General features: G+C 45.0%; 1 protein-coding gene across 5 annotated transcripts in view; it reads right to left on the minus strand.

Moving 5' to 3' along the window:
• TFDP1 (transcription factor Dp-1) overlaps positions 1–17,504 on the minus strand; it is a 76,814-nt gene that overhangs the window by 18,480 nt on the left and 40,830 nt on the right. For 3 of the 5 annotated variants that reach the window (XM_014600480.3, XM_014600481.3, XM_019484977.2), the window contains exons 4-7: positions 14,458–14,564; positions 4,735–4,856; positions 3,308–3,473; positions 2,966–3,112 (exon numbers count right to left, since the gene is read on the minus strand). In XM_014600480.3, the coding sequence (XP_014455966.1) occupies positions 2,966–3,112; positions 3,308–3,473; positions 4,735–4,856; positions 14,458–14,564 (542 nt within the window). Of the gene's footprint in view, positions 1–2,965; positions 3,113–3,307; positions 3,474–4,734; positions 4,857–14,457; positions 14,565–15,204; positions 15,261–17,504 lie in introns of all 5 variants that reach the window. The other 2 variants (XM_059721054.1, XM_019484978.2) reach the window with 2 other exon arrangements.

Raw genomic sequence — 17,504 nt, forward strand, 5'->3', positions numbered from 1 at the left:
GACACCGAGCATACAGGTTCCTTCCAGCTTAATACAACTATATTTTCCTCATTCAACACAAGAGGTAAATATAGAAGTTTGTCTTTTGGGTAATGTTGATGCTACAAATTTAAATGATCTATAGATAGAGAATAAAAAAGCTGCAGGGCTTGTAGTAAAAACAAAACAAAAAACCCAGAAGCTTAAGTGTTAAGTATGCATGTTAAAGTGTGTATTAATTATATTCAGTATAAAATGTAGACATGTGTTGCATGTCTGAATGACATTAGTATGAGATGCTTTTTTTTTTTTTTTTTTTTTTTTAACTGCTTTTTAGTACAGTTTAGTGCAGGGGTGGGCAAAATGTGACCCGTGGTCTAGTGCAGGGGTGGATGTGTCCCGTCAAGCCATTCTATCCGGCCCGCGGGGCCCCTAAAAAATTTAGAAAATTAATATTAATCTGCCCTGGGCTGCCCGTTATGTGGACCTAGATGGCTTGCCAAAACTCAGTAAGCGGCCCTCTGCCCAAAATAATAGCCCGCCCCTCGTCTAGTGTCATGTTGGGATTATAAAATGTTTGCATTTCAATTAAATTCACTTCAGGGCTATTTTATGCATAATTCAATTTCATGTAGAATTTTATCAGATGTAATCCATATAATCTTTAAAAAGCTTCAATTACCATATTTTCTCACATACTACATACTCCTAACTAAGAAGCAACTTGTTTTTGGGACGGCAGAACAAAGATAAAAATATATTTCCAGACTTACTGCTGCATAGAGCAGGTACAAAGCCTAGTCTTCAGTCACTCTCCCCTTCCTACTCAGCCTAAAACTGTAACCTTAGCTATTGCTCTCGACTGGATCTGATTTTGAAAAGACCTAAGTCTGCAAGGCTGTGAAATGGGAGGAGAGACCAGAAGTACTTAGCAGACAGCAAAACTGCCGGAGGAAAGATTAGCTTGATTAATGAAACTTCAAGACCATTAAGAAGGAGACAATCACTAACACCTGTGGACTGAAGAACAAAGTGCTATTAAATCAACTGACTCCCAAGCTCCCTGAATAGAAACACCACTGCTGCTGTTGGGCAGTTGGCTTTGGAGCAGGAATCATAGGAAGGTAGGGCTGGAAAGGACCTCAACAAGGTCTTCTAGTTCAAGCCCTTACTCAAGGCAAGATCATCTGTGAGTAAACCAAGCATCTGTACAGCCTGCTCAAACATATTTGGGGATGGAGATTCCACTTCTTTAAGTAGCCTGTTCCAATGCTTGACCAAACTCATAGAATACCTCCTAAACTCCAACCTAAATTTCCTCCACTACAATTCAGTCCATTGGTCCTAGTCCTGTTCCCTATGGCCACAGGAAAGAGCCTATCTCCATCTTCTCTAATGGCCCTTGAGGTATTTGAAGACTGCTATTAAATCCTCCCCTAGTCATGTCTTCTCCAGACTAAAAGCCCTAGCTCTTTCAGCCTTTCCTCCCAAGTCATATTTCCCAGGTCTCTAATAATTTTTGCTGCTCTACTCTTGACTTTTCCCAATCTGTCCAAACCCTTCTTGAAGCATAGGACTCAAAACTGGACACCAGGCAAAGTGAGCCTCAGCAGTGCTAAACACAGCAGAAGAATCACTTTTCTTGATTTGTAAGTGACAGTCCTATTAATACAACCCAGTCTACTGCTAGCCTTTTGTGCAACATGGACATACTACATTATTAGCTCATTTTCAGTGTATGGTCTATTGCAGAAGCCAGCGACCTTTTTATAAGCTGCGGGCCATAACAACCTGACTTCAAGTACAAGATGGGCTGGGTGGTTTTGGCAGCACTTTCCCCATACCCATGTTGGGGTGAGGCGCTGGGAGCTGTGCTTGCACCACTGCAGCTTCTCCCAGTCTTCCATCTCCCCACAGTGGAGCAGGTACACTAACACCTGGTATCTGCAAACTGTGTCTGCACTGCTGCTGCTTCTCTCTGCTCCCCTGCAGCTCTGGTGTAGGCACAGATAGAAGTTACCTGGCCCCAGCGCAGCTTTACACCAGCTGAAAGCTGTGCCTGTCACAGTTGGGGGAGGGAGCAGAGAAAGCAACATGGACACAATTCCCAGCTGCCCAGTCCAGCACAACTCCCCATGAGCAAGAAGCTGTCTCTTATGCCGCAGCTGGGCAGTGGAGGTGTGGGTGCAGCTCTAAACTGCCTGGCACTGGTGTGGGCGAGCACCGCCCCCCCCCCCCCCACACACACACTGATACACCACTAAAACCACCCAGCTCGTGTTAGACCAGAGCTGAGAGGCCAGAAAAAGCAATAGTGGCACAGCTGCAAGCTGCTTAACTGCTTGCTGCCTGGCCCTTGTGTAGGTATGGGCACAAGCAAAGCTCTCCAATTCTGCAGGCTGGATCCAGTGTTACGCTACTACTCCTGGCTGTTTGACTCCTTCCTCATCTTTACTGCCAACTGCTATTGTCATGTGGTAACTGCCCTTATTTATGAAGAATGAAGTAAAGAAAGCATCATATATTTTCAGCCTTTTCTCCATGATCTGTGACTAGACTGCTTTCTATATTCCAAAAGGGACCTACAGTTTCTTTGGAGTTCCTCTTATTCTTGACATACTTAGTTATTGCCTTTTATGTCCCTTGCCAGTTGCACCTCAAATTGTGACGTATGCTTCTATTCTAGACAGGAAAATCAGCTTCACTGCTTAAGGCATGCCCTCCAATTTTGGGGGGCTTATTTTTGGGGAAAAAGGTACAGGTGGTATGCAAGAAAATAAGGTGTTTAATTAGATATGGCATAGTAATGTATGTTTATCTATTCTTTTATTATAGTTTTATATACTTAAGTCATTAAGAATCCAAGCATCCAATTCTACATTGCTAGCTTGGAAGAACGTTTGCTGGCAGGATAAGAGCATAGTTAAGCCTCTAGCATTTACTCAAACAGAAAAATCTCTAATTATTGACTTCTCTATATGTATACCTCTAAATTCTGACATTCCTGAGCTGAGTTAGTAGGTAGACCAATCCATTTGATTTCCTTCTTCTCCTTTGAGATAATATTCATGGCCATAAGGACATTTAAGGCATCATAGACACGTCGTCTAATATTCTTCTGGTCATAAGCCTGCTGTAGACATAGTGCATTAATCAAAAACATACCTGTGACAGAAACATTTGAAAATCCATTACAGTGTATGGCCAACTCAGGCAGTATCTCAACTGTTTCATTTAATATAAAGGGGAGAAAAAAATTCAGCTTTCTTTAGAGAATTTAATCCTTTTCCCATTCAAATGGCATGTAACCCAACCACAATATACTTACTGATTCATTTGGTGAAATATGATTATCAGTGGTACTGAACTCTGCGACCAACTCGTCTGCCACCTCATTGTATGAGGTGGTTCCTTTTCTCTGTACCTTCTCACAAACCTTCATTGAGAAATGTCGCAAACCCTTGCCATTCTTCTCTCCTTTTTTGTTACGTTTCCTACAAAATAATTTTTTAAAATTTATCCCTTTGAAAGTTCATCAGTCAATGACACACTGGTCTGAAATGTCACCATTGCAATATTTACCAGCAAACACAATTGTCCTTTTTAGGAACACATATATACTACATGCTTGAATCATGGATTGAATTAAATTTACAAATAATATTTGCAGCGTATTGACCATAAAACACACCAGGCTAATCTGGTCACTGGTGCTACCAGAGAGACAAGTTAATGGTAGGTTCTTTTAATGCAAAGGGAGTCTAAAGTCATCAATAAGTGGTGGTGAACTACAGGAACTAACATTTTTCTGGGAGCAAGTCTAGTGGACTAATTTCACTTTCTTCACTGATATTATATTGAACATTACAGTATGGCTAAACTGTAGATTTCTACTGCCATGACATGCAACTTTGCTAGAAACGCTACAAAAGTCAGGATATATGCTGCGTAAATCACATAACTTGTTCAAACTTGCAGTGTTATTAAATATTTAGAAGAATATGAATGATAACTAACTGACAGTTCTCAGTTTAAGTTTCTAATAAAACTTGGTATCTTTAAAGTAATAATAAAAATGTAAATATCAAGACCAGTGAATGAAACCGTTTATATTTCCCTAAACCTGTTAGCTCAAATGCCTTTGGCACAATACAACTCCATAATTCCCCAATAGAAATATATTTAGTATCAACTATAAAAAAGCACACATAGTACTGCTAACTTGAATGAACTAAGTTAAAACAATCAGCCTTCAAAACAATCTTTTGTGAAATAAATCCCAAAAGTATGTTTCTGCTGAAACGGAATGAAACATCAATCTTATTTTAAAACTGCCTATCAAATTATGCTAATTTAGTCTGAAACAATTAATGCATTTATATTTTAATAGCACACAAGAGAATGCAAAATCCAGGTTAACACCACTGAGCTGAAGCCAGCTTGATTCCTTTTGTTAGGAGTTAATATTTATTAGCACAAACGTTACGTAGGAACACTGCCTACCAGCATACCTGTCAGTTTGTTTCTGTAGATATCTGACTTCTGCTATACAAAAGTGAAAATGCATTCTAATTTAAGTATCTAATCTAGGCATTAATATCAGAAACAGTAATGCTGAAGTACTCAAGACTAAATCTAAGCTAAATCCCTTTTTCACATAATATAACTTTAACAACAGAGCACATTTACCCAAAACTAAGAAGAATGTTCACACAACTCTGTTAATCCCTTGTAACTTAATAGAATTTTGCTCACCCAGCAGACCAAGGCGAAGAGTCTGCAGTCTGGTTCTGTGATACAAAATGTGTGTTGGGTGTATGTGGACTTCCTACCAGGATAGTATTTGGCGCTGACGGTCTCTGAGGTGTACCAATAACCTACAGTTAAAACAAAATAATTTGGAATATAATAAAAATTTCCCATGTTATTCAGATGCATTCCCCACCCTTATCTGGAGCTATTTCTGTATTTCTACCTACTTCTACTAGAAAAATAAAATCATACCATACTACCATTAAAAACTTAGCTTGTGTTTATATATTTTGGGCGTGGTACACTGTCTGATCAGATGGCAAGTTTTTACATTTTATCTTCTCATGATCAACTCCACTTGCTTTCTTGATTTATAAACAAAATTTGGCACTAATCTTGCAAGGATGAAAACAAGCCTCAATAATATGACATTAACAGATTAATAGGTTTAAGCAAGGTTTAAAGAGGCAAGAGCAAGTGATGATACAAAATGCACCAAAGAGGAATCATAAAGCTCACAACTCTCTTGAAAGTGAGAGAAAAAGTGGTGCTGTAAGAAGAGCCACATCCTCCTTTCTACTTGTGCCCTTCCTGCTATTGCATCAAAAAAAAATTAAGACCGCTTCCGACTTGGGTGACAGTGAAAGCCACCTCCCCAAACTACTCCAGGTGGATGGTATTTGTGATGCATGTGATTAGTCTGGTTTAAGAGTATACATGGAGCCCTCCTTTGTGAAATTGGCTGAAGCAGCAACTCCCACTTCTGCTGAAGAACTACACTCCACAGCTAAGCTTTTATACATGTTGTAACAGTAGTATTCAGAGTTAAGAAAACCATTCCAAAAACTGATCACTATGGCTTTCCTATATTCACAGAAAGATCTACCTATTCATGCAAGCTGCAACTCTATTTCCAGAGAAGAGGGATGGCTGGGTCACTTATGCCTTTGTGACAAAAGCTTCCATTACACCTGAAGGCTAATACCCAATACTTTCCACATTTTTCTTGGTATCACATTTCTTTGGTCTCCTCTTCCCACTTGTCAAAACCTTGAGCTTATTTCCCCTGTCTGACTTCAACAATTTTGTTTAAATTCTGTAATGACAAAAACTGAAAGTTTAGGAGGATCTGAAGATGAAACATTTCAAATTCATGCTTAATTCATTATCCAACTGCATAAAAAGGGATAATGTAAAATCTATTATTGTTTCACATTTAAATTAAATGCCTCTGAAGTTTACTTGAATTTAACTGGGGCAAAATGCAGAGTTGCTAGGCTGCAGAAGTCATGTGTTGCTAAAAAATTTAGGCCAAATCTGCAACAATATGAAGCAACTGTTATGCCTAACTTAGAGCACTACTTCTAAACTAAGTTTTAATGCCGTTTCAGAACAGCAAGCCAAGCCAGATAACTTCTAGTTAACTATAGGGAAGAGGTGGAATGGGGCACAGAACAGGCATGGAAAGAGGCATGTGTCAACAGATTACCTCTCTCACTGGAGCCCAGCCCCTCAGCATTTATACTGTTCTTCATAGACATCTTAGAGAGCTGCAGACTGAAACATGATATTTTTCTCCTGACACAATGCTTTCCCTGACAGAAGTTTTTAAGAACAGGTTAGGAAAACACCTGTTAGAAGCAGTCTACTTAATCCTGCCTCACTAAAAGGGAATGGCATAGAGCAGGGGCAGACAAAATCTGGCATGCCAGGCACTTTCATCCAGCTCATGGCAACCCCTAATTGTACCCTGCACGGCCCTTCCACCCACTAGGGTGGGAATGAGACACCCATGTATACACCCCCCACCAACATACCTTATTGTGCTTCACTCCCACCCTCAAGGGCAGAAGGGCCCAGCCCAACCAGAACACAGCTTCCAGGTGGGGCTGCTACTGCCAGTGCTGCAGCCGCTAGGGGACCTGCTCAGCTTCCCCTGTGTCCCACTTGCTTTGGGCAGCAGGTAGGGAAGCTGTGGGGGTGAAGCTGCTGCTGGGCCAGAGTGAGAGCGTGGAACTGGCAGCAGCACAGAACCCAGCTGGGTAGTCTGTGGTGTGAAGAAGACTGAGGAGTGCATGGGGACCCCCACACTCTCCCCATGGTGCGCAGCCCCCGCAGGTGGCAGCAGCAGCAGCAGGCAGGGGAGCTTGTGCCTGGTCCAGACACTGCAGCCCAACAGCACGCAACTCCAGCCAGTGCTGCATGTGGTGGCAAGGAACTCAGTCCAGCAGAGCCGCCTCTACCTCGGGCGGGAGCTCCTCACTGTGCACATGCACAGGGGCCGGGGCTCCCCTCTGCTTCCAGAAGTCCTCGGACCTGCACAGCAGGGATCAGTGAACGCACCCAGCTCCAGCGCGTGGAGCTTTTCTCCAGTGGTGCGCAAATGAGGGAGCTGCATGTGTGTGGCAGGGAGTCCTGGCGATAGAGACAGCTTAGCCGGGCTGCGCTCCTCACTGCAATATGCAGTGCTGGGTGGAGCCATGCACCACCAGACAGCAGTGCCTATGCCAGGTATGAGCACCCTGAGTACCCCTGCCTGCTGCTGCTGCCTACAGGGGCTGTGTCATGGTGGGGTCCCCACTCCCGCGAGCAAATGTCACACACCCATACCCTACCCCTACAGCCTCCCCCACATACCCTATTGACCCACACACACAGCCACACTCCACCTCACAAACTGCCCTCCCACACCCCACCTGGGGCTTCCCTCTTGTGCTATGCTGCCCTAGCAGGGAAGGCAGCCAGCTCCAGCACCTGGGGCTTCCCTCCCGTGTCCAGCGAGTGCAAGACCTGCACATGTGTGCAGGGAGCACCGGCAATACAGACTGCCCAGAGGAGGCTGTGCCCCTTGCTGTGATGTGCAGTGCTGGCTGGAGCCAGGCCCCGTCGGATAACTGTGCTGGATATGAGTGCCCTGTCTGCTGCTGCTACCACCTGCCAGGGCTGTGCACCATGGGGGGGGGGGGGGGAGGAAGAGAGGGGTCCCCACATCCCCCATCCTCCCTCACATCCACATGCTACCCAGCTGAGCTCTGCTCTGCACTGCTACCACTCCCCTGAACGCAGGCTCCATAGTGCCACCTGCCCCAGCCCCACACTCCCACAGCAGCCCTGCCCCCGCCACTTCCCTACCTGCTCACCAGAACCAGCAGGAAACTGGAGAACCAGAGCAGGTCCCCAGGAGTTGCAGGGAGCAGCAACCCCACCTGGAAGCTGTGTGCTGGCCGGGCCCTTCTGCCCAAAAGGGTGGGAACAAGGTGCAATAGGGCACATTTTGGGGAGGGGGCGGGGGGAAGACGACGGATGGACATGGGCACCTCGCTTCCACCCCTGTGGGTGGAAGGGCTGGGTAGGGTACAATTTGTTGGTGGGCGCTGTGCAGGGCCAGATTAACACACAGGCAAACTAGGGACATGCCTAAGGCCCTGAGCAGGGGGGGGGGCAGCGGTGGCGGCGCCGTCCTTCCCTCTGCAGCTGTGGTGAGAATGGTTGTCTGCCTCCCTTCCCTTTCCTCCACCAGCCTTGCCACCATGGCAGCTGCTTCCTATTTGCTATCCCAGTTGTAAGCATCTGGATACCTATGTCTTCAAAATAAGATTGCCTGGAATTCTAAAAAAAAAATGCTCACCGAAAGATTATACTTTAAATTAAGTGAATGGACAGATCTGAATTGAACACGCAACTTGTATGTCATTAGCAGGGATCCTGGTTTTCTCCATTAAAAAAAATCCAAAATTCATTCTCTCTCTCTCTGTTGAACACAATGTTTTATTGATATATTTACAAATTTAAAGCAATCTGAAAGCCTACCAGTGCCTTAATCATTATAATAAAATAAATTCCAAATACCTATATATTTTGGTGTTTGATTTTGCTTTATCATGGAAAAATCAGAGCTCCCCCTGTCCCTTTCACTCATCAGGACACAGGTCCAGAGGTGGCTGTCTCCCAGCTGCTTTGTGGCACCAAGCTGCCCCTTTACTCCCAAGCCACAGCCCCTCCCCCCCAGCCCTGCTGGTGCCCCTCGCTCCCAACCTGCAGCCCCCTGGCCCTGCCAGTGCCCCTTACTCCCAACCTATAACCCTCTACCCCCCCCCAAAGCCCTGCTGGTGCCCTTTACTCCTGACCGACTGCCCTCCACCCCTCAGTTTGTCAGGTGGGGGTGCCTAAGCATAGGCAACACCAGAGGAGACATGTCGTGCCGGGGGGGGGGGGGGAGAAAGAAAGACTGGGCAGGCATGTGACCCCCCAGGGGGCATGGAGCTGCAGTCTGGTCCGACCACCACAGGCAGGAGCCACCTCTGTGGCTCAGTGGGCAGGACCTGGTGCAGGGTGGTGAGATTCATTGCACTGCCACCAGGAGCCCCACACAACTAGCAGAATAAGAAATCGGGGGGGGGGGGAGGAAGAAAGCAAGCTGTGCTGCCCTCACCACCTCCCGCTGCCAGCCGCTCCTGCGCTGGGAAGTGGCTCTACTCCTCAGTCCATCTGCGCTGCCCCATATGCCACCTCACCTCCAGGGTAGAGCCACTGCCTAGTGCACAAGCAGCTGGCGTTGGAAGGAGGTGAGGGCAGCGCCCCATTCTCCTTGCGCTGCTCGTGTAGAGGTCCCAGTGGCAGCATTGAGTCTTGCCATCCCGCTCTCCCCTCCCATACTAGGTCCTGCTCCCTGGGCTGCAGAGGCACATCCCCCCCCACCCCCCACACACACTTACCTGTGGGAGCTACTCTGCACCAGGCTGCTACATGCACATGGTGCCCCATGCCTGACCAGCCTCCTCCCACTCCCCCCATCCCCTTGCAGGCTGGAACTCTGCCAGCCTGCAAGGGAAAATCTGTGGTTTCCTACAATTTTCTCCTTTAAAGGAAAAATCCACATTTTCTGCAGCAAACAGAAAACCCAGATCCCCAGTCATTAGCCACTGAGTTAAACAGATATAATAAGAATAAACAACCCAAAGCATTTCCAATATTTATATGTTCTTGCTGTTTAAAGCATAAATAAAAGCAGGATCTGCTATGTTGTGATGAAGGAATCAGAACATGAACACAGCCACAAGTGAATTTTCATGAGTTGTTTTTATTAACTGAAGTACAAACTCTAAAGTAAACGGAATACATATCGAACTCCCTTAAATGATGATTTAAGCCAAGGTAACTACTATGAAATTAACAGAAGTTATTTTAAGGGATGCAGCAAAGTTACCAATTAGTACACAGGACCAAAACTTGGACCATGGACAGAGATGCATCTAAAAAACTCCAAATCCAGGATGACTAAAGAACAGGAATTCCTGCATGTCTCTGGAGGTTTTTGATAACTGTCTGGTACATAGGATAGCACTCACTGGCCGTCTACCCAGTTTTCCCCACACATGTATGAGTGTGTATACAAGTTGTCAGGGGCTTAGGGATGGGGGCTTTAAAGGAAGCAAGCACTTTAAAACATGCTCATTTTTAGTGGGTCGTTTTTAAAGTACTACTTAAAATCATTCACATTTGTACACTTACTACTTAGAGCACTTAAAGGCACTTGGAGTGCTTCTAACAGCACATGTCCAGGGCTTTAGGGCACCTTCACTCTCTCTGGCTCTACCACGGATGTGCTACATAATGTCAGCAAGTAATTTTTTATAACATGCTCTGAGCCCTGCCCACAAAATGACACAACTTCTATTGAGTTTAGTGATGGATAGTCTATAGGAGTATTAATACATCAGTGTATCACCCTCCTTCCCCCCCTGCAATCTCAAAATATGCTCTTTAGCTATTCACCCCTTTTCAGCAGGTTACAGCTCATATTGTAGAATACCATCTACTAGCTGTACTGCATCCCTTAAAGCAGGGATATCAAAGATATGCCCTGTAGGCTGAATATGGCCCACCAAGCCATATCATCCTGCCCAGTGTTGTCTGCCACATGCAACGTGCACTGGTCCCAGCAGCACATGGAAACCGTCTAAAGCAGACTTCACATGACAGAGCCAGTCTGGGATGTGCATTGCGTACAGCACCTATACCAGACCAGTCTGACATGCTGGATCTGGGGCCTGTCCAGATTGGGCTCACATATCATATCACATCCACCACACAGGGCTGGTCTAGTGTGGGTGCTACATTCAGTACATGCCTCAAACCAACCCCATACACAACGTAAAGCACCAGCCTGCACTGCATGCAGCATGTGGGGCTGCTATGGAGCAGAGGCTGCATGTGGCACCTGGACCAGACTGGCCCTGCTCACTGAATCTACGCCCAGTCCAAATCAGGTCCACAGACAAGCCTTGTACACCAGATCCAGCATGCAAGGCCAGTCCAGTGTGGATGCTGCATGCAGCCCATACCCCAGACAGGTCCTGTGTGTGGGGCTGGGGCCAGGCCTGGTGCATGCTGTATATGGCATGTGTGGCTGGACCTGGTACATATGCTGCAAAGTGAACACAGCTGGTCCAGGGCATGTGCTGCATGAGACGCTCACAGCAGATGATCCCTGCAGGGTGGATCTGGAAAATGGGACCAGTCTCTGGCCCGATACAGCTCGCAGACCGGACCTGAACCCCTCACCTGGTCCACTAAAGCAGCACCCCTGCCTTAATGTGAATTCTGCATACTGCATTGCAGTTACCTTAAATGATCATTTAAGGTAAATTTTCTGTATTTCATTTCCTTTATAGTTTGGGATATAATTTCATGGATAAAAAGTGTTAGTTAGAAAATATATTCAAGTCACTAGGAAGTTCATGAATTTGGGTGGGGGGAAGGGGGACAGGAAGGAAAGAGCTTAGTTTTTTATAAAAAGCAAATCTAAGAAAAAAAAATTTTTTTTGCTTCTATGGAATTGTCTGAAGTGTTCTGCCTATAAAAGCAAGCTAGATTACAATTCAACTAGATTGTGTGAATAAATCCAAGGCATTGGGAGTGAAGGGCAGAAACTATTCTACAGTATTTACATTCTTTTATTGTGTTCCCCATGTTGTCCAAGGACTTAACTCTGACTTGATTTACACCTTGATTTTATGCCTTTCTGGTAAAAGGAGAATATTATTTTATAGCTAAGCCAAATAAGTACTTAAAAATTAAATGCTGGGTTTTTTTTAAGTACCTAAAAATAAATCCAGTCTTGGAGAGTCATGTAACTCCCCAACTGTATGGCTGACCAGACAGATGAGGTTACCCTGAAGGAAAATATAAGTAAAAAAGCCTTCCCAAAGAACCTTGCCTGCCTACTGAGTTAGGATCTTTCCAGGACAGGAAGAGTTCAGGAAATGATAATAATGGGAGAGTGTAATTACCTATTATGTCAAAACTAATATTTTAAACAAGCAATACCATACATACACAAGTATGTTTGAAGATAGCGAAAAAAAATCTTTAAACTACTGCAAAAAATTGAGTTGTTTTAATACAGTAAACTACTTAATTTGCCACTCCAAAGGGAATGCACATAATGGCAAATTATCCAATAGTGACCAATCATCAGGAGCTGAAGGTGGGGAACTAGAAAAAACAGCAATTTAAACCACAGACAAAATTGATCACAGCTTAATGTATGTGTTTATCTTAGAGTTTTCAAACTTTGAGAAATTCTCAAGCTGTAATAAAAAACAATATAATCCTTTCAAAGTTTAGACTGAAGCGAGTGCACTTAAATAAAAATTATAAAGATTCCATGTCACTTTAATTATGAAGTTATGACCTAGGCTCTAATAATAATTCTCCTTACTGTAGTTCCTTTGATGGGTTACTACATTAACATAATAAGAGCCAATGCAATGGCTGGAATTTCCATTTCTGAGAAACTAAAGGAAGACCTCAGAACAGTAACTCAATTAATATATAACTGGTAATGTAATACAATGAAGTTATCTGCTGCCCTACAAACATTTCATGCAGTAGCATCCATGGTCTGAGAGGGAACTTTTGAAGTGTATGGAGTTCAAGTACTAGGCCTGGTCTCTACACATTTTAGATCTGCATAACATTACTTCAGTTAGGAAAAAAAAAAAAATCAAAATACTCTCTTTTCTTTTTTACTGAAACAGTACCCCAATATCCCTAGCATTGGTGCAATTATATTGGTATTATGTCTAGCTGCTATAACTGTATCCATATTAAGAGCATTTATTTTCATTATACCAACATAGTTAAAATGATACAACTTGAATAGTCAGACAACCCCAGAGCTCTTTGCATCCCAGGACGGGTCCAAGAACAAGCTAACTTTTATTAGTAAATGTTTAGGATTGTAAATCCAAAAAAGCTGACAAAGCCAGTAGGGAAATACATGGCGCCCTACTAAATAAAAAGGTAAGCCAGGGTGCAAACTTGCTCAGTCGGTTCTTCCCTAACAGCCTGCATGCACTCTCTTACTCCATGGTAAATGTGAGGTAGTTTGCCTCTCAATGAAAATGGGATAAGTTATCCTCATTTTTAGTGTAGGGCAGGGGTTGTCAATCAGGGGTACACGCAAGTGGGCAGGAATGGAATGCCGCCACAAACCATCCTGCACTGCCGCACAGGCACTGCCCGCCCAGACTTGAGGGAAGCTTGCATGCAGCGGCTGCCACCGCTCCACATTTGGCCACTCTCCCCATGTCCAGCTGCCGGGGGTACACTGATCCAAAAAGGTTGAAAACCCCTGGTGTAGGGGACTGTGGGATAAGAGCATACATGCTGATAATTTTATTGCTGCACTAAAGCCTTGCATGCTCCTTGTAGTAATTTATAACTGAGGGCATGGATGCATGACTACAACCACCTCTTGTTCAATACCCCTCCAAACTCTTAGCTCTCTTTGTTATTAAAAATAATCCATATTTCAGTGCACAGGCACAAAAATTCAGAGGCTTTTACACTACAGGAATAGGGTAATTTTATCTTGTTACTAGCTTCACATATCATTCAACCTCCACACTTTTTATATTTAATTATTTTCCCAATATTGATCTCTCTCAAGATATTTGCAAACAGGCTTTTAGTCCAAGATCCAAAATATACCAGTCTGAAAAGATCATTGATTTAGAGCAACAATTCTGATTACCAAGAGAGAGACCTGAATATTCAGTAATGAAAAGTCTCGAAGGCTGATTTAGTTGGATAACCATTTCACCTATTTACACACTGATGCTGCCTTTACCCATGAGAACAGTTGTTAACAAACTACTGGACTGGTTAAATAAACAGCCCCTCTCTTAAAGGAAGATTAGGCTGAATTGAATTTTTTGCCAGTACTTTGCATGTTACACAACAACCGATTCTCCACATCAGAAGTTGGCAACCTGTGGCCCAAAGGGCAGAACTGGCCCACAGCAGCACTGGGGATCAGCAGTACGCAGCTCACTTCAGTGCGTCCCCTCTTTCCACCCAATAACATGCTGCCGATCCTCCCACCACCCTGTCACCTCCTATGGTGCATGCTGTTGCTCATCATCACTGCCAAATGTTCCTCCTAACTGCCACTGGGGACAGGGATTGGAGGCACATAGCAGAGGCATATGGTGAAGCCAGCAGGAGGCAATCTGGGCACCATGGAGGGGAGTGCTGCAGAAGGGAGCAGTGCTTCCCTTCACTTCCATAGAAGTGAAGGGAAACAGCAGCCTGTGGCAAGGGCTGAGTCACAAGTGGCAGCCCACTGCTTCAAAAGATTGACTCCTTCTCTACATGGTGAATTTAAACTAAGGTACAGCTAGATAGATTTGCAACCAATAATAGAAAAAAAATCCTTACCACTTGTTGTGCAATGTTGACATTAGACTGTCCAAATGTTTTTGGCAGGAGCTGTTTCCCAAGAGTATTTACTGTAGAAGGATGAACAGCCACTAATGAAACAACCCCTAAAGCAAATAAAAACAGAAAATTAAAAGTCCATCTTATTTCTTTCTTTCAATAAATCAAGCTTCATATAATAAAAAGAACCACAGCACGTAACTTTGAGAAAACCAGTTCTGAAAGAGCCATCACCCCAAAAATAAATAAGTAAGCACCAAAAACAATTTTTGTGGGTGCATATGAAAACTCCCTTCATGAGTTTAAACCAGTTGTTCTCAACCTTTTGCAGACTCAAGGCATGCCTTGGAAAATGCCAGCTCTTTGTTTCTGCTAATTTTCTGACTGCAGAAAAATAATTTTTTGTTGCAAAAATCAGAAAGACCACAAGCCAGAAAGATTTTGACACTACAGATTCCTACTTGAAATCCCTGGGTTTATCTTGTGAACCATGTGTAGGTGTTTGCACAACTTACAGCATTAATACAGTCCAGCACCACAGGAAACCATTAGAAGGATCTCACAGCACCCCAGTGTGTCATAGCACCCTGGTTGAGAATTAGTGGTTTAAACAAACATGAATATAGAATGTGTGCTTGAAGAGAGCGGCAAAAAACTTAAAATCCCGGATAAGTTCTTCCAATCTTTCTCCCATACAGACACCCGGAGTTCCATGATCCATCACAACTGGGTTATTCTCCTCCTTACCCTTCAAACTCATTAATGCCTCCCTTCAGTTTCACAGTGCAATTCCAACAGTGGACCTGTTTAGAGAACAAATTCCCCAGGATCTCATCTCTATTTGAAAAAAAACAAGAGGCCCTCTTCACCATCACTAGGCAAGAGCCTTTCCTGCCTGCCCCCAACTCCTTCCATAACCTTCTTGATGCCCTTTGGTGCAAAGGTAATGTGAGAGCAGGAGCCCTCAGAAAACAGATATTTGAGGAGAATAAATAAAAGTGTGGCAGACCTAGCTAGAGGCAAGGGACCAGCACCCCCTTACCCAACTGCAATGGGGTAAGCAAACTAAGTTACTTAGAGTTGAAATTCAGTGGCAAGAGTTGGCCTTCCAGTACTGCCAAATCAGGTGTCCCTGGTTATTTGGTGCTCCAGGCCAACGTGAAACAAGGCAGCAAAAGCAGAATACAAAAAGCAGCAACAGGGCAAGCAAGCTTGAAGTTGCAATTCAGCATCAAGGAGGCTTTTGGAACCAACAAGCCAGATATCTTTTGCACTTATTTTCCTGCTGATGGGTGTAAATATTTTATCAGCCTCTTGGAAACACTTCTCCTAACATCCTACTCACTTTAGACTATCACAATAATTCAGTATTTTTGACCAGCAGTTTTGGAAAAGGCCTTGGCCAGTCCTTGTGGTTGGGATCTTGAGCCCCCCAACCCTTAATTACTTAGTTTGTCTCCTTCCGAGGTCAGCTGTGAACTCCTCAGTACCTGACACTAACCACAGCTTAACAAAAAGCACTTAATCAAACAGCCCAGATATTCCATGACACCCGGGCAAGTTAAAGATTCAGCTCACCAATTCTGTTCTTAGCTTCCTCAGATGTAGTTTTATGTAGAATAGTTTAACCTACCATTTTTCCACTTCTTTACTATTCCTTTCACTGTACTCCCACCCTCGGCAAGTGAGCAGAGCTGTCTGGTACACACAGCAATCCTCCTAGTACCCTCTAACTCAGGGGTGTCCAACCTTCTGAATGTGGGGCCGGATCACAAACTTTTTATCACCCAGTGGGCCGGCGAGCCATATTCAAAGACCTCACAGGAAGTGGTATCACATCAGGAAGTGATGTCACGTGACCTTTGACACCAATGAAGTTGCAGGAAATGATAATGAAATGGGTCTAACCAGTTCAAAACTCTCCCTCTATAGCATCCACCTCTGCCACTGTTCGGGACAGGATACTGAGCTAGATGGACCATGGGGCTGACCAAGCATGGCACTTTTTATGCTCTTATGTTCTTTGGTTGAGCTTCCAAACTATGGCTGAGATTTGCAAAAAGGGGTAGACAGGCATGTTACAAAGTTGTCATAAAAGATTTGGAGCCCTCTAAATCCCATTCATTTTAATGGAAGTTGGCCTTTTGACTCAGCTTTGAAAGTCTCAGCCCAAGGTGCCAACCAAATAAGTCAAAATATATTTTGCATTTCTATGCAGTGCATCTATGTGGGGCTCTCCAAGCATTTTACAAACATGAAGTGAACGTTAGGATGAGCCCAGCCAGAGGAGCAGGGGCTCAGCTGCACTTTCCCTCTACCTGCGCTGCATGCCACTTTTCCTGGCTGGTGCTGACCCAGCTGGGTCCATCCCATCTGGAGCAGCATGCAGCTGAAGCCGGCTTCCCACGAGCTGCTGGGGATGGGAGGAGCCCGGCCGAGTCTGCACCAGCCAGCAGAAGCGGCGGCAGAGCCATGTGCCGCTTGGGATGGGACGAACCCGGCGGGAGCGGCAGGGGCTCAGCTGCATTTTCCCCCTGCCTGCACCAGTCAGTCCTGAGCAGCACATGGCTCCACCGCCGTTTCTGCTGGCTGGTGCCAAACCGGCTGGGCTCCTCCCGGCCCCAGCAGCACATGGGAATCCGGCTTCAGCTGCATGCTGCTCCGGATGGGACACACCCGCCCGGGTCAGCACCAGCCAGCAGAGGCGGCGGGGAAGCCGCATGCCACTCGGGACTGACCAGCACAGGTAGGGGGAAAGCGCTGCTGAGCCCCTGCTGCTTCGGCTGGGCTCATCCTGTCCCGAGAGACACACGGCTACTCCTCTTCCCACATGCACCGCTTCGGCAACATCAAGCTGACGCAGTGCGTGTGGGAACCTTGTCCCTTCCCCAGCCCTTTAGCAGCCATTAGGAAGCTGCTGAGGGGCTGGGGGAGGGACAAGGGGTGGGAATGAAAGTAAACAGTGTTTACTTTCGTTTCCCGTTGCAGCACCGCAGGCCACAGAAAACGGCTTGGCAGGCTGCATGGCGGCCCATACGTTGGGCAAG

This window comes from Alligator mississippiensis, chromosome 1, assembly GCF_030867095.1.
Source record: "Alligator mississippiensis isolate rAllMis1 chromosome 1, rAllMis1, whole genome shotgun sequence".
Lineage (NCBI taxonomy): Eukaryota > Metazoa > Chordata > Crocodylia > Alligatoridae > Alligator > Alligator mississippiensis.